The sequence below is a fragment of the Ranitomeya variabilis genome, chromosome 2 (assembly GCF_051348905.1).
Source record: "Ranitomeya variabilis isolate aRanVar5 chromosome 2, aRanVar5.hap1, whole genome shotgun sequence".
In the NCBI taxonomy this organism is placed as follows: Eukaryota; Metazoa; Chordata; class Amphibia; order Anura; family Dendrobatidae; genus Ranitomeya; species Ranitomeya variabilis.
In genome coordinates, this window is record NC_135233.1 from 267340927 (window position 1) to 267365825 (window position 24899).

The following is a 24899-nucleotide window of genomic DNA, read 5'->3' on the forward strand; positions in this document are numbered from 1 at the left end:
CGGCGTATAAGACGACTGGGCGTATAAGACGACCCCCCAACTTTTCCAGTTAAAATATAAAATCTTCTTAAAAGTCGGGGGTCTTCTTATACGCCGTATGTCGTCTTATAGGGCCGGTGACTAATGTGCCTTTTGGGTGGGAGTGGTCCCGATGACGACGAGGGGGCGTCTCACAGTAAAGTGTGAGTGGACTGTCCCCCATTACCTCAACGTAGCGCTGAAGCGTGGGGTCTCTGCTGGGAGCGGCGGCTCCTCTTTGTGCCGCGTGGGTGCTGTGGGGCGGCGGCTCCTCTTCTGCAGTGTGGGGCCTCTGTGCTGTGGGGCGGCGGCGTAGTATTTTCATGCAGTCAGTCGGGGCTCCTCCGGCATCTTCTTAAAGCCCGGAGGCCCCGTCGGCAGCTCCATTGCTGCGATGCGGTGGCCTCCGGGAAAATGGCCGCTGGGGACGGCGCATGCTCAGATTCAGATCTCGTCCCGAGATCTCGGGAGACGAGATCTGAATCTGAGCAGCGGCCATTTTCCCGGAGGCCACCGCATCAGCAATGGAGCTGCCAGCGGGGTCTCCGGGCTTTAAGGAGATGCCGGAGGAGCCCCGACTGACTGCATGAAGATACGCCGCCGCCGCCCCACAGCACAGAGGCCCCACACTGCAGAAGAGGAGCCGCCGCCCCACAGCACAGCACCCACGCGGCACAAAGAGGAGCAGCAGCCGCCGCTCCCAGCACAGAGACCCCACGCTGCAGCGCTACGATGAGGTAATGGGGGATACTCCACGCACTTTCCTGTGAGACGCCCCCTCGTCGTCATGAGGACCACTCCCCCCCACCCACCATATACACCCGGCGTACAAGACGATACCCGACTTTTAAGAAGATTTTCAGGGGTTAAAAAGTCGTCTTATACGCCGGAAAATGCGGTAGTTAATATGGCAAAATTTATTTTTTGTTTGTTTATGGAAAATTAGTATTGAATTCAAGGATAGTGGAGGAAAAATATGTGTCATTTTGTAGGAGTAAATTGCAATGAGAAAAGTCGGAGAAAACAGCCAATTATTGTCAAACATATTATTATGTATATTATGACACATATTCCTAGTGGTAAGTAGGACTAGTACAGGTCTGCAAAATTAGTAGTATTGCCAAGAATTTCATGCCCAACAAGTGGGCTTGTTTTATCTGTAAGGTATCAGATTTCGGTGGTCATTACTGCAAAATTCCAAAGCGCTACACTTTTCTGTTTTATGACTATTATTTGATTAATTACATTTCACCCGGGAAGTCCTATATTATTGCCAGTGAACAGCAACTCAGATGCTGTAACACTAGAAGACTAGTATTGAACAGTAACCACATGCAGCTTTCTAACCAATTCCAAGCAGTTACTATGTAGCTGCGTTTTAGCTGTGGTTTCCATATTAAGCAAAGCTGTCAAGTGAATTATGGAGGAATAAAGGCAACTTTGTTTTTCACCACCTTATGGTATGCTGTTTGCTTTTTCCCCACTGTCTACTTAACATTCCCAGCTGAGACAGTGAGAGTCCTGATTATTCCACCCACACACACAGATTGATAGCTTTTAGTGATGAGCGAGTATGCTTGTAAGGCCGGGGACACACTTAACGTATAAAAAAACGGTCCGTTTTTCACGGCCGAGAATCGCACAAATGTTTCCAAAACAGTGATCCGTGTGCAGTGCGAGGATGCGATTTCCTCGCATCAAATGATCCGTGTGACATCCGTGTGACATCCGTATGGCATCCGTATGCCGAGATTTTCTCGCAAGCTTGCAAAACCGACATCTAATGGATTTATGTGCTCAAATGTTCGGGAAAACATATATACAGTATATATATATATATATATATATATATATATATATATATATATATATATATATATATATATATATATGTCATTGAGACACATATATATATATATTCTGTATTTAGATTTCATTCAGCGCGATATCTGTGAAAAGCCGGTAATTCAATTGCCGGCTTTGCATTTCTCCTGCACAAACCCGACAGGATATGAGACATGGTTTACATACAGTAAACCATCTCATATCCCCATTTTTTTTGCATATTCCACACTACTAATGTTAGTAGTGTGTGTATGCAAAATTTCAGCGCTGGAGCTGCTGAAATAAAGGGTTAAATGGCGGAAAAAATTGGCGTGGGCTCCCGCGCAATTTTCTCCGCCAGAATGGTAAAGCCAGTGACTGAGGGCAGATATTAATAGCCAGGAGAGGGTCCATGGTTATTGGCCCCCCCGTGGCTAAAAACATCTGCCCCCAGCCACCCCAGAAAAGGCACATCTGGAAGATGCGCCTATTCTGGCACTTGGCCACTCTCTTCCCACTCCCTGTAGCGGTGGGCTATGGGGTAATGAAGGGTTAATGCCACCTTGCTATTGGAAGGTGACATTAAGCCAGATTACTAATGGAGAGGCATCAATTATGACACCTATCCATTATTAATCCAATTGTTGGAAAGGGTTAAAAAACACACACACACATGATTTAAAAGTAGTTTAATGAAATAAACACAGCGGTTGTTGTAATAATTTATTGTTCTCTCAATCCATCAGGACCACCCTCGCTTGGAAAAATAATAAACGCACAAGATACATACCTTCTGGTGAACCGTCTCGTCCCACGAAGTAATCCATCTGAAGGGGTTAACTAATATTACAGGCAGGAGCCCTGCAAATGCAGCTGTGCTCCGTGCCTGTAATCCCCGGCGAATGAATGAAATGTAGGTCATTGACCTACATTTCCTTCAGTCGCGGTGATGCGCCCCCTGGTGGATGTCCTCATATGACCTGGAGCGTGGGAAAAAGTTCCCAGGCTGCAGTTCATGAGAACATCCACCAGAGGGCGCCTCACCGCGACTCAATGTAAGTACAGATCCTGCTTTCCTTTCAGCACCCGGGGATTACAGGCACGAGCGAGTGGTTTATCGCAGCTCTGCCTGTAATATTAGTTAACCCCTTCAGATGGATTACTTCGTGGGACGAGACGGTTCACCAGAAGGTATGTATCTTGTGCGTTTATTATTTTTCTAAGCGAGGGTGGTCCTGATGGATTGAGAGAACAATAAATTATTACAACAACCGCTGTGTTTATTTCATTAAACTACTTTTAAATCATGTGTGTGTGTGTTTTTTAACCCTTTCCAACAATTGGATTAATAATGGATAGGTGTCATAATTGATGCCTCTCCATTAGTAATCTGGCTTAATGTCACCTTCCAATAGCAAGGTGGCATTAACCCTTCATTACCCCATAGCCCACCGCTACAGGGAGTGGGAAGAGAGTGGCCAAGTGCCAGAATAGGCGCATCTTCCAGATGTGCCTTTTCTGGGGTGGCTGGGGGCAGATGTTTTTAGCCACGGGGGGGCCAATAACCATGGACCCTCTCCTGGCTATTAATATCTGCCCTCAGTCACTGGCTTTACCATTCTGGCGGAGAAAATTGCGCGGGAGCCCACGCCAATTTTTTCCGCCATTTAACCCTTTATTTTAGCAGCTCCAGCGCTGAAATTTTGCATACACACACTACTAACATTAGTAGTGTGGAATATGCAAAAAAAATGGGGATATGAGATGGTTTACTGTATGTAAACCATGTCTCATATCCTGTCGGGTTTGTGAAGGAGAAATGCAAAGCCGGCAATTGAATTACCGGCTTTTCTATAGAACACCGCTGCGTATTTCTCGCAATGCACACGCATGGTCCGTGTGTAATCCGATTTTTTCTCGCACCCATAGACTTGCATTGGCGAGTCTCGGCCGAGATACGCTGACAATCGCAGCATGCTGCGAGTTCCCTCGGATCCGAAATACGGTGGAGAAAATATCGGATGATGGGAGCTGAACCATAGATTAACATTGGGCCGAGTGCTATGCGATTTTTTATCGCATAGCACTCGTCCGTATTACGGTCTAGTGTGACCCCGGCCTTACTCGGGTTTTCCAAACATGCTCGGGTGGTCTCTGAGTATCTTGGGCGTGCTCAGAGATTGTTTGAGTCCCCGCAGCTGCATGATTTGCCGCTGCTAGACAGCCTGAATACATGTGGGGTTCAGGCTGTCTAGCAGCTACAAATCATGCAGCTGCGGGTACCCAAACATAATCTACGAGCACGCCCAAGATTCTCGGAGACCACCCGAGCATGCTCGAAAAACTCGAGTAACGAGCACACTCGCTCATCACTAATAGCTTTCCCTTTATTACTTTGTGTACAGAGAAGGTTCTCAGTTATTATATAAGGATGGTATAAATGTAGGGGCTCCGGTGATATGGAAGAATATAGCCAATTTTGCTAAGTGAAAGTGAATGAAAATGGATGAGAATTGATAGTGGTATTTGTGATGTGAATGGACATTTTGCTAAGTTTGTTTTAAAAAAACAACCTTAGTTAAAGAGGAAATATGTCACCAGGTTTGTTCTACCTAATCTGAGAGCAGCATGATGTAGGGTTGCAGTTGTGATAAAATCACAGTTTTCTCTGCTGCAGAAATGGCAGTGCTCTGAATGCTGAGCCCTGTATAACCCCGCCTTCACCACTGATTGACAGCTTTCTGTGTACACTGTATATTGAAATTAAGCTCAGTGGACACAGAGCAGGAGGACTAGGAGGCATGAGATATTTAGTCCTGTAGTGATAATCTTCTGCTGATAAAACAGTGAGTTTATTGAAACAGCAGCTCACATAACAGGAATCAGGGTCTCAGACCCTAAATTATGCTGCTCTCAGATTACATAGAAACAATCTTCTGACTGTTTCCCTTTAAATGATTATAAATTTACCCTCTAAGGACCAGGGAATTTCATGTTTTTGCTTTTGTTTTTTATCTCACTTTCTTCCAAGAGCCATAACTTTTATATGTTTGCGTCAACACATACGGAGGGCTTCTTTTTTTGCAGGACATGTTGTAGTATTGAATGACACCATTCATTTCACCATATAATTGTCATGATTCTTCTCATTGGTTTCTCTGGATGCAGTGAGTGACAGTTCAGTCTGGGGAAGGGCCGTGCTAAGCTGTTAGTATGGTGATGGACAGCTCATCCGTCTAATCGGAGCTTGGGGCTTCCTGAACTGTCAGTGTGCTGAGTGACAGTCCAGCTGCCCTATCAGGGCCAGAGTGTACGGGGTTTCCTCCATGTGTCTCCTGTTCAGAATGATTACCTAACTATTTAGCTGGCTCTCGTCTTCCAATTACTGCCAGTTGTAGCTTATGCTCAGTGGTGTCTGTGTGCCTTGTGTTCCTGTGCTCAGTATCAGATCTATTGTTATCCGACCTTTGACTGTGCTTCTAGCCTTCCGTTTGACTAGCCCCTCTGTCTTGATCCACTAGTTTCCAGGAATCCTGACCTCAGAACTTGACCTGATTATGCCTTTGTCTTACCTTTTTGTTTATGATGGGCTCTCTTGGTATCTGACCATGGACCTCTTGACTACCCAGCCTCATGGCTTAAGTAGTGACAAGCATCGCAATAATGTACTGAAAAATGTTAAATTCTAAGTGGGATGAATAGGTGAACAAAATGTAATTCCATCTTTGTTGGGTTTTTTTTCATTGAGTTGTAAAAGTGACGTGGAAACATGATTTCCTGGCCAGTGCAATTAAGGCGATACCAAATGTGCAACATTTTTTTTATTTATGTGATCACAAAACTTCAGTGAATTGTAAAACAAAATAAAAAAAATTTAGCTTTGTGTTGCCAGTTTTGAGACCTGAAACATTTTTTATTATACTTTTGATTCAGCTGGGTGAGGGCTTGTTTTTTGCTTGGTGAGCTCACATTTCTATTGATGTAAATATTGTGTATATGTGGTGTTTTGATGGCTTATTGTTACAGTTTCTTAAGGAGGTAAAGTGACAAAAAAAAAAACACAATTCTGGAATTTGATTTCTTGATTTTTTAAAGTGTTTATTGCTCCATATTGTAACACATTGGACTTTTTCAAATGTAGCGATACCAAATATGTTTATTTTATTTGTCTTCTTTTTATATATTTTTTGAATTTTTTATATTTTTAAAAACTTTTATACATTTTTTTTTTAGTTCACTTCAGGGACGTACATCTGCAGTCATTTGATCTCTGTAAGACAGCGCTTTCTGAGGGTGTTGGGGGACACTCACTTGGCTGCGATATTCAGGCACACAGGCACGATTTTCTACTTAAACAGTCCATGCGGTTTATTTTATGCAGCATAAACCGCCATGTTACACGTCACACACAGCATTACAGGTTGCAGGCACTACATACACCAGTTCTCCTCTAACTAGTTCCCGTGGGTGCCCTGCACTGCTGTATCACTGCTGTCTCATTAGTTAACGGCAACTAAACACGCTGGCCCTCCTCTGACCAGTTACCGTGGGTGACCACACATTTCATAGAAACCCCTTTCCGGGTCTTACCTTTCTGGAGCTCCTGCTCCACACACTGACCTCAAGTCAGTCGAAGTTCCCAGGGAAGCTGCCGAACTGGGATCACCGTCCCTGTGACTAGTGCACTCCCGACACTCCAGATCCTCAGACGGACAGTAGCTCCCCCAAACGCAGTTCCTACCCTGACTCTGCAAACATGGCCTCTCTGTGTGCTGTTCAGGATGTCCGTTCCCACTTGGAACCGTCCAACACATAGGCCACCAGATCCAAAGCCTCACCATGTGCTCTTCAGGAAATTTGCACTTCCAACATGTAGGCCTTCCGGCACCTTGCACATGGACCAATCAGGTCCAAACACTCTCTCCCATGTGACCAGACCTTAGTCACATTATATCCCTGTAACCACTCCCATAGGTGGGAGGTGTGTGTGGTTAGTCAGACCCGCCCAGCTCTCTGACTAACCCTGTAAGCATCCCTTTAAAGCTGCACAAATACTTGTTGGACTACAGGTCCCAGAACAACATTACTTCAGGCTTACAGCGCAGACTCCCTCTGCGACACATACCGGCCATTTACAATCATGCCGGACGTTGTTTCACCATCATAGATATCACATCACTTATACTATATACTGGATTCCCACAGTATTACAGCATGTAATGAAATCTCAACTTGCTATTGCACTCAACGTACAGCTAAACTTCACAGGGTAACTGAGATAACAGCGACTAGGACCTTCAGAAGACCCTCCAGCTGTCATAGCAACCTATTGGTTCCCTGCGATCGTGTTGCAGGGGGCCAATGGGAGCTGGTGTGCTCAAGCAGCGAGCGTTCCATTTAAACGCCGCTGTCAGAGATTGAAACTCCTTTATGGCCACGGCTGATGCCAGCCATGTAATATACTGCTCAATTTCCCTGGCTCTGACTCCTACTCCCTTCACTACTGAGCATGTACATAAAGTCCTGCACAGATTCATCTCAACTAAAAGCCCAGATCCTTAGATCAGGAACAGAACAGACATTTATAGAACATTTCACAACTTTCCCAAATGATTATGAAAAATATTCAGCACATCCTGCACTGAACTACTGAACCCAATTTATTGTATATTTTAGGAGTCCGACTTTATCGCCCTGATCTAAATTAGTAGGCAGTCAACCTCCCACCCAGCACTTCACCTCTTTCAAGGTTTTCATCAGCTTGCCAGCTTTTCTTTCTTGCCTGTGACACACTTTTAGAAGCAGCAATGAAGGTATCGTATCATTATCCAGTTCATCTACATGCTATAATACCTTGTACTTCCACTACTAAAAGTTCTGTGCAGGTCCAGCCTTCAAGACGAGAAGGCTGCAATGCTCTCACGACCCCTGATCGGTGGGGCTGATAAGAGGAGGAGCCCCATTGATGTCATATAGATGGTATTTCCTACGATTAGACCAAAATTGTTTAAAGGCTGGATAACTTATTTAATTCTTTGGCAAAAGAAAAGGCTGAAAATGAAAGTTCTTTGGTCAGAGGCAGAGCCAACATTTCCTGTTTCTTTTTTTCCTATTTCTCTATTTATATAAGATTAACCTTTCACTCTAAGTTGTAACACGCTAAGAAAACTGGACAGCGGAGCCCTGATATTTGTTGTAAACCTCTTTTTAAAAAAGTTAGATCTTAAGATGATAAATATTCTATGTGACTGATTCTGGAGTAAAAGCTCCTCATTATAATGTGTCTGGCAAGCCTTATGTATCCCACACAGCAGATATAACAAGCACTCCATTACGAAATAAAGTTAGAGCCTTTGTATTTTCTTCACTTACATCATCTTTTTTGTGTTCTGTGCATTGAATGGTGTTTTTGAACCACGAGAGGACTATAATCTCTACTCTAAAGCCCTTAATAGAGGAGACGCTGCAGTTAGCTGTTTAATGAGATTTACGTGACACAAATGTGGTCTATGATATGGTCAAAATAAAAATAACACCTCAAATATGATATGGTTATACGTGAGTACCTACAATATACAGCTCTGGCAAAAATTAAGAGACCAGTTTGTCTGATTTTTCTCTTTATAGGTATATTTTTGAGTAAAATGTAAATTGCTCTTTTATTCTATAAACTTCTGACAACATGTCTCTGAATTTCCAAGCAATACATTTTGTATTTTTTTCTGAAAAGGAGAAATGGTCAAAATTAAAAAAAAAAAACCCAGTGCTTTCAGTCCTCAAATAATGCAAAGAAAACAAGTTCATAATCATTTAGAAACAACAATACGAATGTTTTAACTCAGGAAGAGTTCAGAAATCAATATTTTGTGGAATAACCATGACTTTTAATGACAGCTTTCATGCGTCTTGGCATGCTTTCCACCAGTCTTTCACACTGTTTCTGGTGCAAAAAATGTAAGCAGTTCTTCTTTGTTTGATGGCTTGTGACTATCCATCATCCCCTTGATTACATTTCAGAGGTTTTCAATGGGGTTCAGGTCTGGAGATTGGGCTGGCCATGACAGGGGTTTGATGTGGTGGTCTCTTAATTTTTGCCAGAGCTGTATGTTGTGCTTTACCTGCTATAGATTGTCATCAGTGCTTGCAGATTGAGATTCATCTGGTTTGCAGTGTTTCTCAGCACGGTGGTAGATACGGTGGCATATGTCGCCAATAGTGTTGAGCGATACCGTCCGATACTTGAAAGTATCGGTATCGGAAAGTATCGGCCGATACCGGCAAAGTATCGGATCTAATCCGATACCGATACCCGATACCAATACAAGTCAATGGGACTCATGTATCGGACGGTATTCCTGATGGTTGCCAGGGTCTGAAGGAGAGGAAACTCTCCTTCAGACCCTGGGATCCATATAAATGTGTAAAATAAAGAATTAAAATAAAAAATATTGCTATACTCACCTCTCCGACGCAGCCTGGACCTCAGCGAGGGAACCGGCAGCGTTCTTTGCTTAAAATGCGCGCTTTTCCTTCCTTCCGTGACGTCACAGCTTCTGATTGGTCGCGTGCCGCCCATGTGGCCACCAATCAGACCAATTGACGCGACCAATCACAGCAAACCGTGACGTAATTTTCAGGTCCTTCTAGGCATTCAGTATTTTAAAATTACGTTCCGGCTTTGTGATTGGTCGCGTCGCGGTCACATGGGCGACACGACCAATCACAAGTCGTGACGTCACGGGAGGCAGGAGACGCGCGCATTTTTAAAATTACGTCACAGCTTGTGATTGGTTGCGTGCCGCCCATGTGACCGCGACGCGACCAATCACAGCAAGCCATGACGTAATTTCAGGTCCTGATGCCTATTTCTGCATTCAGGACCTGAAGAGAAGTATTCTATGAGTGATATCTTTATTGGCTAACCAGAAAAAAAAGTTTTTTTCTGGTTAGCCAATAAAGGTATCACTCCTAGAATACTTCTGTCATCATTGGGCAGAAAAGTATTCACATCGATTTTTCTGGCTAACACGGTACCACAATACAATTTGTTATTGTACATATATATATATATATATATATGTATATATATATATATATATATATATATATTTATTTAATGGAAGGCTCAGTATAGAACAGTGAACTACAGTATTTTGTACCACAAAAAATACATTCTGATGCTCATGAGAGGCCAAAAGGACACTCATGTTGCATTTTCCAGGCGAATATGGGCATATAGATACTTTTGATAGCTTTCTTGATGCAGTATTCTGAAATAAACCATCATTAGCACCTCTACTCTACCTCTTTGAATTACCAAATACTTGTTGGGGTTGTCCAGGACTTTTATATTGATGGCCTACTGGTAGACACCTGGCATCCCTTCCGATGAACTGTTTTGTGCCATGGCAGACTAATGTGCTCACACACCTCTCACCCAGCCAAACCAGATCTCACACTTCGCACTGACGAGGGGCCGCACCCTGAAACACAGTGTCTGCAAATTGAGATTTTGGTTTTGGCTTTTATCCTAGTCATGTGACAAAGCTCATTAGAGAGTCGATATTGACTTAATTACTACTTCCTGTAGGTAGCACTAGAGTTCTAGCCCTCTTCCTCTCTGCAGAGACAATTCACTTACGGAGTGGAACTACACAGCTTCATCAATGGCCTAGTGGGCGAGGCTGGGTACTGGATATAGGCCCTTATTGATTTGAATAGGGGCGGATGTGTTGTACCCCGTTGTGGGCACTATACAATTAAGAAAGCTGTGTTGCTCCGCAACTGAACACATTTTGACGTCACTGGCATCTGAAACAGCTGATCGATGGGGGTGTTGGGTGTCGCACCTCCACTGATTAGATATTGATGACTTATCCTAAGGATGGGCCATTGATATAAAAGTCCCAGACAACCCCTTTTCAAACATGAACCCAACATGAGTGGAGCAGTAAGACAGAGGCTCGAGAGCCAATTACTACTGTGGCAACAATAAAATAGTTACCTGATAATAAGAATTATATTCACTAAGCCAAATGATAATTGGAGATTCAATAAAGCGACACCTACAAACATGACCGTGTTACATGTCAGCATTGCAGGCCATTCTGGTAAATGGTAAAATGTATCAACCAAAAAGTTGATGGACAGCATTCACTCAATATCTCAGAATACCAATGCACAGTGTTTATTGGGTAGTCTGACGAATGTTTCAGGCGTGTTGGGGGTAAAAAAGTTTTCTGAGAAGTGTCTGATCGGGAACCATGTAAAAGGAGGGTACCTGGTACCTTTATTAAATTTTCCCCAGATAATATTAATTTTTAATATCAAACCAAAGGGTGGCTTTCATTTCTTAGAATCTTTTTTTTACTACAGGCCTATACGAATGATAGAAAATTACCTGCTCGAGAAGACACAATTATAGACAAAGAGGGTTAGTTCCAGACACAATACTTAACTGGATGCATTTTCAAGTAAAAATGAATACCTGACAAGAGTCCTCTTTAACCTGTCAGGAGTCTGTTAGTTACCATGACGACAACAATCAAAAGCATTCATAGAATAGAAGAGGAAAAGTCACATAGGAAATGGGTTATTATTGGTGATTGTTAAAAGGGCACAAACCTATAAACTTGATTTGTAATCTTAGATATGAAATATTTAAAAGGTCAAAAATTATTATTTTTTTCATGAAATAGGCTCAGTGTGCCCAGCCCAGTAATCTTTAGTTCAGATTCTAACGTATGATGTGGATGCATTTTGTTCTACGTAAATATTGACCTGGCCGACATCAATACAACTTTGAATATCAGGCCAAGCGCTGGGGGAGCTATATCTCAAAGCTGGCAGGCCGCATGAAATCAGATCGTGAGGGCTAGTGTTTGGCAGCAATAATGTGCTCTTACTAGTTTATTTGTGTGGTTCTATATGAAAAGTGAGCTGTCAATGACTTCTAATCAGAGTAATTACTTGCTAGAAATTCACTCAAGTACTTTATTGGCTTGGAAGCTTAGAGCTGTTTGTAAGTGACCAAAAAAGCTGCCATACCCTATACTGCCATAATGAGCCCTTACGAATTAACACCTTTCAATAAAGCTTTTTAAGCTTTGTGTGACTAATGTAGCTGCAGAGAGAACCAGACGGCTTCATAGAAAATGTTGCTTTCATGGAAACTTGTATTCAGTGTATGTCAAGATTTTTGTTCGTATTTTTGTGGGTATGTAAAAATAACTAAGCTACTTTACCCACTAACCTCTCTAATGTCTTCTCTACCAAAGCCAACTAGTTCTATTTTTTAAAGATCAAATATTCCTATTTAGAAAAGTACAGCGATAACGACTACCTAAGTACAAGTCACAAGTATCAACATGGTGAGATGCAGGGAAAGGGATGAAGTATGTTACCACGCTGAGAATGTGTATCTGGAAATTAGCCCGGAGTTCCTCATGAGGGTGCCGTTTCCACTGGTGATCACAGGGAAGTAGACGAAAAAGAGGGAAAGATTCTGGCACAACCATCCAAGGATAAAATGGATTCTTTATTGAAATGTAGTTAAAACATTAAAAAGTGAGACCTCGTGCCTGACGCGTTTCAGGTATATATACACCCTTAGTCATAGTATAACTTCTAGCCTATGACTAAGTGTGTAGACACCTGAAAGACGTCAGGTACGAGGCCTTGTCTTTCAATGTTTTAACTACGTTTCAATAAAGAATCCATTTTATCCCTGGATGGCTGTGCCGGAATCTCTCCCTGATTTCGTCCACAAGTATCAACATTCATCACCAACCAAAATTCAAAACGTACAAACGCCGTCTTAGGAACGACCTCTAAAGTGCAGGAACACCCTCATTTTTTAGAGATGGTTTTGTTTAAGCCACACCATTTTTGCCATCCGGTTCATGGGACTGAACTGTTTCCAAATAAGTATAAGTCTGTACATGAGTATAATAAAGCTTCATAAACCTATGAGTTGTACAGAGCTATAAACATCACTCCAAGATTTCTTTGAGCACATACTCTATTTTGTTTTCTTACAGTTCTATGAAGCATATGAGCATTGAGTGTTTTTAAAAAGTTTGAAAAATCCTTTGAGTGCTATGGGATGTAGGCATTGGGTGCGCGTAAAGGCAAAGAATTCAATAGATCACCACTTGTTTTTTTTTTTAGGAAATGTCAATAAAACCATGAAAGAAAACCTCAACGCAACTAATTCATCTTTAATCATTAAGCATTAATAGCTCGTCTAAACTGAACAAATATAGATTGAATTAGATAGATTACACATGTTTTACTGGGTCTATGTGGCAGCCCCAATAACATCACTTGGATAGACATTGTCATATATTTTAGCAATGAAGAATAATGGACTTAGTTGATCTTATCTGTATACAACACCTTTCTGTATTTATGAGTGTGCTTTTTCTGTTGCTTTCTGTGCCTTTTTCCACATTATGGATGTTATTGGCTCCATATCGGAGTGCACTTGCCAACCTGTACCATATCTTCCGCTGCTTAAATGCTAACAAAACAATCTTGCCCGTCACAGTACATAAGCCTAAATATTAGGACGTCATGGATAGGGTCCAATGTAAACTATGAAAGGTTGCTGTAATTTAATCATGTCAGAAATTTTGATTAGTGGAAGTCCAAATGCAGAGACCCCAACCAGTTGTTAGAATGAAGGGGCCAAAGTGCTCTGCTCCTTTTCTCCTACAATTGACTGTATATTTTTCGCTCTCCTCGGAGAGGTAGGATTAGCTATGTATATGTTTTCTAGAGTTGGAGAAAAACCATTAATGGTGTACAGCCCATGCTAGATACTGAGAAGTGGCTGTAATACCAAGTTGGTGTGACCGTTTTGATTTACTTTGCCTTACCCAGAGAAAGGACTGATTTGTTATTCATTTGTGCTGAAGAAAAAACTGTTTTGTTAGTCATTTGTGTTGAAGAAAGGACTGTTTTTAGTTGGGAGCTGTAAAGTTTATGAAGCACAATAAACTTTTTTGATTTAAAAACCTGTACCTGTGCGTATCCAAGCTGCTACCAGACAGCAGAAACTCCTACAATGTATATTTATATGTATTTATACTGTATAAGAGATCCCTCATCAGTATAACACACTGTCACTACTTTGAATATCGTATGAGGAAAATTCTTTGTACTTATGTAACTTAGATTCGTTTCCCCTGTTTCTGTAACTACAGTAATCTATAGTAACTGTATTTTCATGTTTTAACATACTTTAGTAATTTAATTACCGTATGTAATTGATGCTATAGAAGGAATTATATTTTTAGGTTATCCCTTTGCTTGGAGGGTAGGATATTTCTAGCTCCATTCACATCTTTTAAATGACTGTTTGTTACCGTTTTAGCTATTTCCATACATAAAGCCTGCATAAAAACGAAATGTACAAATCACATGGAAGATGACAATCTTAAAAAGCATTTTCTTCACACACGTTTGACAGCTTCAACAAACAAATTCATAGAGTATATTAATATCAACCATTTTATTAGTCATCTCGACTTTTGTCATCAATATGTCTTCTTTATCACATTTAGGAAAGCAGAAGTATCTTTGTGCCAGCCGGAATGACTGCACGATTGACAAATTCCGGAGGAAAAACTGTCCATCATGTCGCTTGCGGAAATGTTACGAGGCTGGAATGACATTAGGCGGTAAGTCAGTCCTGTTGTAGTGTGTGCAGATTCTATAAATGTGAGTCACGGAATTTGTGTAATGGAGTAATGTACACTCTTTGGCGCTCAATTTTCACCTGACTTCTATCATGGCTCCACCATTAATCTGTCCCTATCATCGGTTACTTACTCGGAATGTCAGTCCTTTTTTTATGGAGTGTTATATTTTCTGTATCACTGATTGTGTTCTGCTTGTCATTTCTCCTTCCCCTCCACCCGTATTACATGGTATAGATCGTATTATCTAATCTTTAATGCTCATGATTATTTTTTTTGCATCTATGGACATTCAGCACACACATTAGTCTACCTCTCTATCATAACTGTGATTAACCAAATAAATGTCAATGGACACTCCTGTCACCGACAGCACAACTGGAAAGCTTTGGGAATCCATTTCATGAACATTCCCGAGACGTCTTCTGCTTATAACAGACCTTTTCTTCAGTTATGTGCTTAGAGCCTAATATTTATTGTTGTTTGACTGTATTCCAATTTCACTATCTCTAGGCTTCCTTGGCCCTACCATCTTAGTCCAGGTTACTGCACTTTATATTTATTGGAGAGGGTAGGGAGGTGGTTCGTCATCTTCCCCATATTAGGAGATGACTGCTGTGTTTTCTTGTGTTGCATTTTGCACTTTTAAATATTTTTAATCTTGTTGTTTGTGTGTCATTGTTGCTGCTGTATTATTATAAATAAAAGCCTTATGCTATTTTTTTGAATTTTTGATATGTTTTTGGGGTTGCTCCCACTTATATGGACATGACTTTTTTCCTATTCAGTTTCCAGTGTTTTTCTTGTCCATGGTGAGCCCCCATATCCCATACTTAGTGGTGCCCTCCGCTTTCTTTCTTGTACAGACCTAATGGTCAGTGCGATAATCCACAATCGATATGTTGTTACATTTCACAAATAATAAGACTTGGCCAAGATTTCATCTACTGTATATTTATTCTACATGCTAGTATTTAGGAGCATGCATCTTACATCACTTGAACCGTGGTTTGCTCTGGGAAAAAAGAGATAGGGGCATTAATATAACACGCCTTCTTCGGTATATTATGTTTCAAAATGTATCAAAAGGTCTGTGTAGTTGAAGTCAGTTTTCGGTCAGTAGAAGTGTAACCACTCCAACGGAGGCTTTAAAATAGAAATATGAAATATTGGCTAACTGAAAAGATGGTAAAAAATTACAAGATTTCGAGACTACTCCGGTCCCTTCATCAGGCATAGACTATCCACTGGCTAATATGGTGCCAAGATACTGTATATATCTTTCCAAAGGGATTTCAATATGGAAACTATGAAGAAAAGATAGCCCTGTATGCGGACGACGTGGTATTGATGCGCAGGAGTCTCTGGGGGGTCGTTATCAACAGTATTACTAAATTTGGGGCTCTTTCCGGATTATCTATTAATTGGGATAAGTCTGTGTTGTTGCCCATGGACGCGGCGGCTCCTCTGACATTAGACCCTGGGGTTCCCTTAAGGGTCTTAAGGGTGGTACATGAGTTTAAATATCTGGGTATCTTGGTTTCGGACAAAATAGAGGACTATGTGCGGCTCAACCTGACTCCTTTGCTTGGGAAGTTCCAGCAGAAGATTGGGGCCTGGAAGAAGCTATTTCTGTCGGTCGCAGGTAGAGTTAATTTGACCAAAATGATACTTATGCCTCAGCTCCTCTACATATTGCATAATGCTCCAGTGTGGCTGCCTCAGAGTAAATTTTATAGGATTAATTCTCTATTTAGGGCCTTAATTTGGAAGGGTGGACGGGCATGCATCAAATTGGAACATCTGCAAAGGGCAAAGGATAAGGGTGGTCTAGCGGTCCCTAATCCATGGATCTACTGTATAGCATCCCAATGCCAACATATGGTCGATTGGGGAGAACCAGAACAAAGCTCTTCAGTGGGAATAATCCTTGAACACACGGTGGGGAAGGGCCCATTGTTAGCCAGTCTCGAAGCAGGTAGATTCAGAATTAGCCCCCCAAAATTCCCAACAATTGCTATGCTAGGGAAAGTTTGGCAGAAAATTAAGCAATGGAGGGGAGTAATGGGATTTACGAGATATATGCCAATTTGGTTTGATCCTAGATGGGCAGAGCTTATGAGATTGTGGTTATTCGGTCAGTGGAGGCGCATTGGCACTTGGTTCGTGTCTCAGTTGCTTGATGAGGGTGTTATTAAAACATTTGAAACTCTTAGGACTGAGTTTCCATTAAGTCAGAAGTCGTTCTTGTAGTACCTGCAGTTGAGACACGCCCTAAACTGTCAAAATGAGGGGTCGCGCGTGATTCTGCAGTCTGATAGCTTGTTGAATCGTATGGGGGAGTACGAGGGGGTTCATTACCTTGATGTACAGGGGTCTGATGGATACCTTTTTATTGAAGCATCCGTTAAGGATAAAGGAAAAATGGGTGGCGGACATGGGCCCCTTGTCGGAGTCTCAGTGGGAGTCTATACTTCAATACATCCCCAGGGCTTCCATGAGAGAGACTAAGAGGGTGTCACAGTTATACCTGGTATATAGGGTGTACAGGACCCCGGTATGGATGATGAAGGCAGGACTGAGAGTTGACTCAAAATGCCCAAGGTGCGGTGAGGAGGATGCAGATTTGCTACATATGATGTGGCCGTGTGCTCGCCTCCAACTCATTTGGGTAAAGGTGCTTAATTTGATCCAGAAGGTGACAGGGGTAAATGTGGTGCGTAACCCGCTGACTTGCCTTTTGGGCTGTATGGATGATATTGCTATGGATGAGTGTGGAAGGTTGACTATTGCAAGATTGTTGTATGCTGCGAGGAAGCTTATTGCGATACATTGGTTGGATGAAAGACACCGGGAAAAAAGGAACTTATTAGCCAAATAAATTTTATTGTCCTTATGGAAAGGAATATCTACATCAAGAGAGGTCAGAATACAAAATTTGAAAATGTTTGGGGCAAATGGATGGATTATCCTGGCGTGGCGTCTGCTGAGTTATTGCAGAGTAGAATGGGTGTCGTTTAGTTGCTTCTTGGGTGAATTCTACATGTACAGGTGTGCTTTTGTAATGATTGGTACCATCTTTCAAGAGATGATGTTGTCAGATGGTTTTATTGGATAACGGGCAAGGGATTGGGGGGAGAGAGTGGAGAGGGGGGTTTGTTAGGGGGTAAGGGTGTTCTTTAGTAAAATGAAACTGCATTAATAGGTTTTGCATTCATTGTACATGTCTGGGAAATGTCAGACTGTGTTACTGGCGTGTCATATGTTTTAAAACAGGTGGCGCTATAGAGTTAAGTCCTCTTTTTCTCAGAAGAGGCAATTTGCATATTTAATTTCCCAGAGGAGCATTGCACGGCAAATAAGCCTCCTTACCTTGACAAGCCAGCTGGTATGTCACTCTCCATAAGGAGAAACGTTACCCCTTAGACCCCAGTCCAGAGCCTCTCATCTAGCCAAATCAGTTCTCATGCTTCGCACTGACGAGGGCCAACAGCCCGAAACACCGTGTCTGTGAATTGAGATACTGATTTGGCTTTTCTCCTAAGTCATATTGCACGACTCGTTAAAGGGTTGATTGTGACTTGTAGGATCGCTACTTCCAACAGGTGGCGCTATAGAGTTAAGTCCTCTTTTTCTCAGAAGAGGCAATTTGCATAATAAAAAATATATGATTTAAAAAAGATATATATCTTTCCTGTATAAAAATTAGTTAGCACCCTAGTCCCCTCTATGCAAAACTCTATGTCCTATTTTGTCAAATAGCCATAAAAAAAACCATCATACTCACCCTCCTCCGTGCCGTCGCAGCATCTCGTTGGTCCCAGTGCCTGCAGCTCTTCCTGTGCTGAGCGATCACATGGCCCCACTCATTAAGGTAATGAATATGCGCACCACGCCTATGGGAGTGGACACGCGTGCATATTCATTACCTTATTGAGCGGGGCCACGTGATCGCTCAACACAGGAGGAGCTGCAGGCAGCGTCACCAACGAGATGCTGCGACGGCATGGAGGAGGGTGAGTGTGATGTCTTCTGGAAGTCGGTGGCTGCAGCTGTCACTGTGTGTGCTATAAGAGAAATGAATATTTATTTTTCTTTAGCAGCTGCACAGGTACAGCCGCTGGCTCCTGCCTCTGCTCCGCCGCTTCCCCTCCCCCACCAGCTTTTTGGACAATGTCTCGTGTATAAGCCGAGGGGGGCTTTTTCTGCACAAAAAAATGTGCTGAAAAACTCGGCTTATACACGAGTATATACGATATATGTATATATGTGTGTTTTGAATAACATTTCATTTGAAAACGATGTTTAAATGACAGAAAATTTCTCTATGTAAAAGCTCATGTTAAAATCGCACTACATTCGGATGTAAATCGGATTCTAGGTGTGAAAAATCAGAATGTACTCGTATGACACTCGCATTACAATCGTGCGACTCTCGGCAGGGAGACTTGGACCGATTTTTCATACGTTTAGTGTGACTCCGGTCTATAGCTAATCGAACAATCATTCTCGTTAGTGAATTTACAGTCTCACTTTTCATTATTTCTTTCTCCAGTTATGATTCTTATAATTATAGTAACAAATAAAATGACAGACCTGTCCGGTTAAAATAACTAAAAGGAAGCAAGTTAATTGGACTCATCAATAAAGTATAATTCTGGGGCAAAGAAATTGAAAACTGATGAAAACTCTGGTTAATTTCACAATTCACTTCACAAAAGAAGGAAAATAATAAGAATAAAATAGATTCAGCCTCTCACATAAAAGAAAAAGGGTTAATTGAATCTCTATTCCTTGCCCATTCTAAAGCTACAGACTGGAGTCAGTAACAAACAGGCTACATTTCATTGCCCTGACAGCACTATTTCTGGGGTCACTCTGACCTCTTCTGCCTTGGCCGGTATGCTCCACTTTAATTTTACAGCAGAACAATATTTGTTTGACGTTAACCAGTTACAGGACAGAGGCAGTGGAGCAAAACCTTGTAAAGCCCCAGAGTGGGCACGAAGACCCACATGCAATCCAAAATGAATCTCAAGCATCTGCCAAATGAATTGTATGACTTGTTATTGTGCAAACACCCATCATAGAGGGACACTGATAGCATCCAACACCATCACTGTGCCCCAGAGCACACAAACAAGTATTCTCTTGTGCATACTACATTTTCCTGACTTTGCACCATGCATGGTTCTATGCTTTCATTAGTTTCGTGAAACATGTAGCATGCTCGCATCAAAACACTCTGTCCGACCTCTAGGCCTCCTAAAGGAGCTAAGTTACCTATGAAGCCGTTAGGTCAGGTCTGGAAACCCAGCAGTCAGGACGTGTGCTGCAATGTGAACGTGGTCCTTGTTTTCATGTTTAAAGTGAGTCAATCGTCACCAAAACTCAATTGAAACATTTATACATTCATGTAGGGGACTTAATTGGTTGGTCTGAACATTTATTTTAATCCTAAATCTCTATTTAATGCAATAATCTAATCTCTTTCCTAATATACTTCAATTAAAAAGTCCCTCTTGCTCCCTCACTACGCTATCACCTATTTTTTTTCTTTAACCTATTACCTGTTTGACGCTTCCTTTGAGAACCCCCAGTAGATTCTGGAATACTGCAGATACGTCACCAGGAGGCAGAGGCTGCGATCACTACCACAGTCTCTGTTCCGACCCTGAAATATGGCATCATCAGTGACGTCAGTTTTAGGGGCTGATCTAGTCCCTGCTCTACTGAGCATGCGTCAGTTGGCAATTTTGAAATATGCGCAGTTGGATCTGGTCACTGTGCAATATTCTTTTTCAGTGACAGTGTACTCCCTTACTAGCTCTGATGAGAAGTGACAAGCCAGCAAAAGAGCGCACTGTCAGTGCGCATTGTAAGGAGAAATCCTGGCAAGCAGAGACTATCCCTGACCCCGCAAGTGAAGTCCCTTTAACCCCTATAAAATTCACACATGTAGTGTAGTTTTTGTTTGTTTCACTGTACATAAAGAAAAAAACATTATGGATCTGAAGGGTTTCTTGATGCCAGCAAAGTGAATGAGAATCATGAAGTCTCATGCGCACATTGCTTATTTTTGATTTGGAGCAGATTTAAATCTGCAGCATGTCAATTCTTTCAGAGTTTCAATCATACTAATGAGTGGAGAAAAATCTGCACCTAAATCACCCCTTTTTTACAAAGCGTTTTTTCTTGCCAAGAGATGCAGCAATAGTAACTTGTGCACCTCTATTGGATATGTACATTAAGGGGCTTTGGTGCACCCTTGGGGTCAGTTCACTAATCAGGCTTTAATCAGAGTTTGATCAGCGAGGCATCAGTTTTTCTCGGAGATGGAAAGAAAGAAAAACGTGTCCATTCTATGTAAATCTGTTTGCAGTCTGATGTCATTCGAGTTTGGTCCGATGCTTTCCATGGACCCACACACTTGCATTGGCAATTTTGATCCAACACAGTTCAAAATCAGACTTATCACCGATCTTTTCCTTGTACCACTTAAGGCCCCGTCACACATAGCGAGATCGCTAGCGAGATCGCTGCTGTGTCACAAGTTTTGTGACGCAACAGCGACCTCAGTAGCGATCTCGCTATGTGTGACACGTACCAGCGATCAGGCCCCTGCTGTGAGATCGCTGGTCGTGTCGGAATGGCCTGGACCTTTTTTTGGTCGTTGAGGTCCCGCTGACATCGCTGAATCGGTGTGTGTGACACCGATCCAGCGATGTCTTCACTGGTAACCAGGGTAAACATCGGGTTACTAAGCGCAGGGCCGCGCTTTGTAACCCGATGTTTACCCTGGTTACCAGCGTAAATGTAAAAAAAAACAAACAGTACATACTCACCATCTGATGTCCGTCAGGTCCCTTGCCGTCTGCTTCCTGCTCTGACTGAGCCTTGGGTCCCGGGCGTAGCCCTATAATCCGCCTATGAGGAGAGCATGTTCTGACACTGTGTACCCACACTTGTTGACTCCTGCCTGAATTTGCTGGGCACCACCTCTAATTTTTGGCAAAAAAAACTTTTACATGCCCTGCACTGTAATTATGTTTTAGACCGTTTTTCTACAATAACGGTTGTTGCTTCGTGTTAAAGCAGCGTGACATGAGGCATGTGCTCGTGCTGGCATAGATTTAGGAGGGCAATTTATCATTGATTGTTTTTGGAGTGGGTATTTTTTCTTTTTTTGTTACATTAATTATTGATTTGAACCTTTTTTGGCATCGTTTCCAGAATTTTCTGTTATATTAAACTAAGGCGTTTTTTCATTGAAATGTCTGCATTTTGTGATTTATCAACTGAGAGATTTTAAAAAGGTTAAAAAAAAAGTTCCAATTTCATTCCACTGACTAGTACAAAAAAAAACCATGAACATGAGATAACATTTTCCAAGACGTTTCTGATAACTTAATTCTATGTTCAAGATGTCATCATCTTAGCGGGATTACTATTAGCTTTCTAAAGTTTTATTTATCAGTATGCAAGTACAATTTTGAAGAAATATACATACGCAGTATTACATTTTTACAATTCAGTAGGCTTAGATATAGATATAGATAGATAGGTGATATTGAGGTATACAGTACAGGTTACAGGATAGCACTAAAGTGTAAGGGCAATAATACATATTTAAATATCAATTGCATGATATGCATATGAACACCAGTCACTACTATAATCCCTTCCAAAATAACCAGCCTGTCTCATGTGTGTACTGTTATCAGTTATAGGCCGGCGTCACACTGGCGAGTTTTACGGACGTAAGAGCGCAGAAACTACGTCCGTAAAACTCGCATAACATATGGCACAATTATTCTCAATGGGGCTGCTCCTATTAGCCGTATATTACGGTTCAGTATTATACGGCTTTCTACGGCCGTACAAAATCGCAGCATGCTGCGTTTGTCAGCGTATTGCGCAAATAATACGCCAATGAAAGTCTATGGGGGCGAGAAAAATACGGATTCCACACGGACCTGCAGTGTGACTTGCGAGAAATACGCAGCGGTGTTAGTGAAAAGTCGGTAATTCAATTGCCGGCTTTTTCCTTCTCCTTCACAAACCCGACATGATATGAGACATGGTTTACATACAGTAAACCATCTCATATCCCCATTTTTTTTGCATATTCCACACTACTAATGTTAGTAGTGTGTATGTGCAAAATTTGTGCACTGTAGCTGCTAAAATAAAGGGTTAAATGGCGGAAAAAATTGGCGTGGGCTCCCGCGCAATTTTCTCCGCCAGAGTGGTAAAGCCAGTGACTGAGGGCAGATATTAATAGCCAGGAGAGGGTCCATGGTTATTGGCCCCCCGTGGCTAAAAACATCTGCCCCCAGCCACCCCAGAAAAGGCACATCTGGAAGATGCGCCTATTCTGGCACTTGGCCACTCTCTTCCCACTCCCGTGTAGCGGTGGGATATGGGGTAATGAAGGGTTAATGCCACCTTGCTATTGTAAGGTGACATTAAGCCAGATTAATAATGGAGAGGCGTCAATTATGACACCTATCCATTATTAATCCAATTGTAGGAAAGGGTTAAAAACCACGCAAACACATGATTAAAAAGGATTTTAATGAAATAAACACAGCGGTTGTTGTAATAATTTATTGTTCTCGCAATCCATTTGCAAACCCTCGCTTGGCAAAATAATAAACGCACAATATACATACCTTCTGATGTCAGATCACGTCCCACGATGTAATCCATCTGAAGGGGTTAACTAATATTACAGGCAGGAGCCCTGCTAAATGCAGCTGTGTGCTCGTGTCTGTAATCCCCCGGCGAATGAATGAAATGTAGGTCATTGACCTACATTTCCTTCAGTCGCGGTGAGGCGCCCCCTGGTGGATGTCCTCATATGACCTGGAGCGTGGGAAAATGTTCCCAGGCTGCAGTTCATGAGAACATCCAGCAGGGGCGCATCACCGCGACTGAATGTAAGTATAGATCACTCTGCTTTCCTTTCAGCACCCGGGGATTACAGGCACGAGCGAGTGGTTTATCGCAGCTCGTGCCTGTAATATTAGTTAACCCCTTCAGATGGATTACTTCGTGGGACGTGATCTGACATCAGAAGGTATGTATCTTGTGCGTTAATTATTTTGCCAAGCGAGGGCCTGGAAATGGATTGCGAGAACAATAAATTATTACAACAACCGCTGTGTTTATTTCATTAAAATCCTTTTTAATAATGTGTGTGTGTGTTTTTTAACCCTTTCCAACAATTGGATTAATAATGGATAGGTGACATAATTGACGCCTCTCCATTATTAATCTGGCTTAATGTCACCTTCCAATAGCAAGGTGGCATTAACCCTTCATTACCCCATATCCCACCGCTACAGGGAGTGGGAAGAGAGTGGCCAAGTGCCAGAATAGGCGCATCTTCCAGATGTGCCTTTTCTGGGGTGGCTGGGGGCAGATGTTTTTAGCCACGGGGGGGCCAATAACCATGGACCCTCTCCTGGCTATTAATATCTGCCGTCAGTCACTGGCTTTACCACTCTGGCGGAGAAAATTGCGCGGGAGCCCACGCCAATTTTTTCCGCCATTTAACCCTTTATTTCAGCAGCTACAGCGCTGAAATTTTGCACATACACACTACTAACATTAGTAGTGTGGAATATGCAAAAAAAAGGGGATATGAGATGGTTTACTGTATGTAAACCATGTCTCATATCCTGTCGGGTTTGTGCAGGAGAAATGAAAAGCCGGCAATTGAATTACCGGCTGTTCACAGATATCGCGCTGAATGAAATCTAAATACAGAATATATATATATGTGTCTCAATGACATATATATATATAGACTGTATATATGTTTTAATGAACATTTGAGCACATAAATCCATTAGATGTCGGTTTTGCAAGCCTGCGCGAAAATCTCGCAGTACGGATGCCATACGGATTACATACGGAGGATGCCATGTGCAAAATACGCTGACACACCCTGACTACGGATCACTATTTTGGGAACATTTCTCCGTATTACGGCCGTAGTACGGACGTATAATACGTGGCGTATTGTCTTACGCCAAGTGTGACGCCGGCCATAAAGTGTTAGTTACCCATTTAGAGTCCCAGCAGCTTGCCAGTGTTTATCATTAATGCGCGTTTCGCATCAATAACTTCCTCAGGGGACCTTCCATGTTAAATTTGTTGTGTTTTTGACAAATTTGGGAACAGTTACTTGTTTCAGTCAATTTTTCAAAACTGGCTCTAAAATGAATGAATGGGCATGCAAATTGCCTCTTCTGAGAAAAAAGAGGACTTAAACTCTATAGCGCCACCTGTTGGAAGTAGGGATCCTACAAGTCACAATCAACCCTTTAACGAGTCGTGCAATATGAC

General features: G+C 42.1%; 1 protein-coding gene across 3 annotated transcripts in view; it reads left to right on the forward strand.

The window, feature by feature from the left end:
* The window catches only part of AR (androgen receptor), a 416052-nt gene that overhangs the window by 280246 nt on the left and 110907 nt on the right, over positions 1-24899 (forward strand). For all 3 annotated transcript variants that reach the window (XM_077284919.1, XM_077284920.1, XM_077284921.1), the window contains exon 3: positions 14409-14525. In XM_077284919.1, the coding sequence (XP_077141034.1) occupies positions 14409-14525 (117 nt within the window). The remainder of the gene's footprint in view (positions 1-14408; positions 14526-24899) is intronic.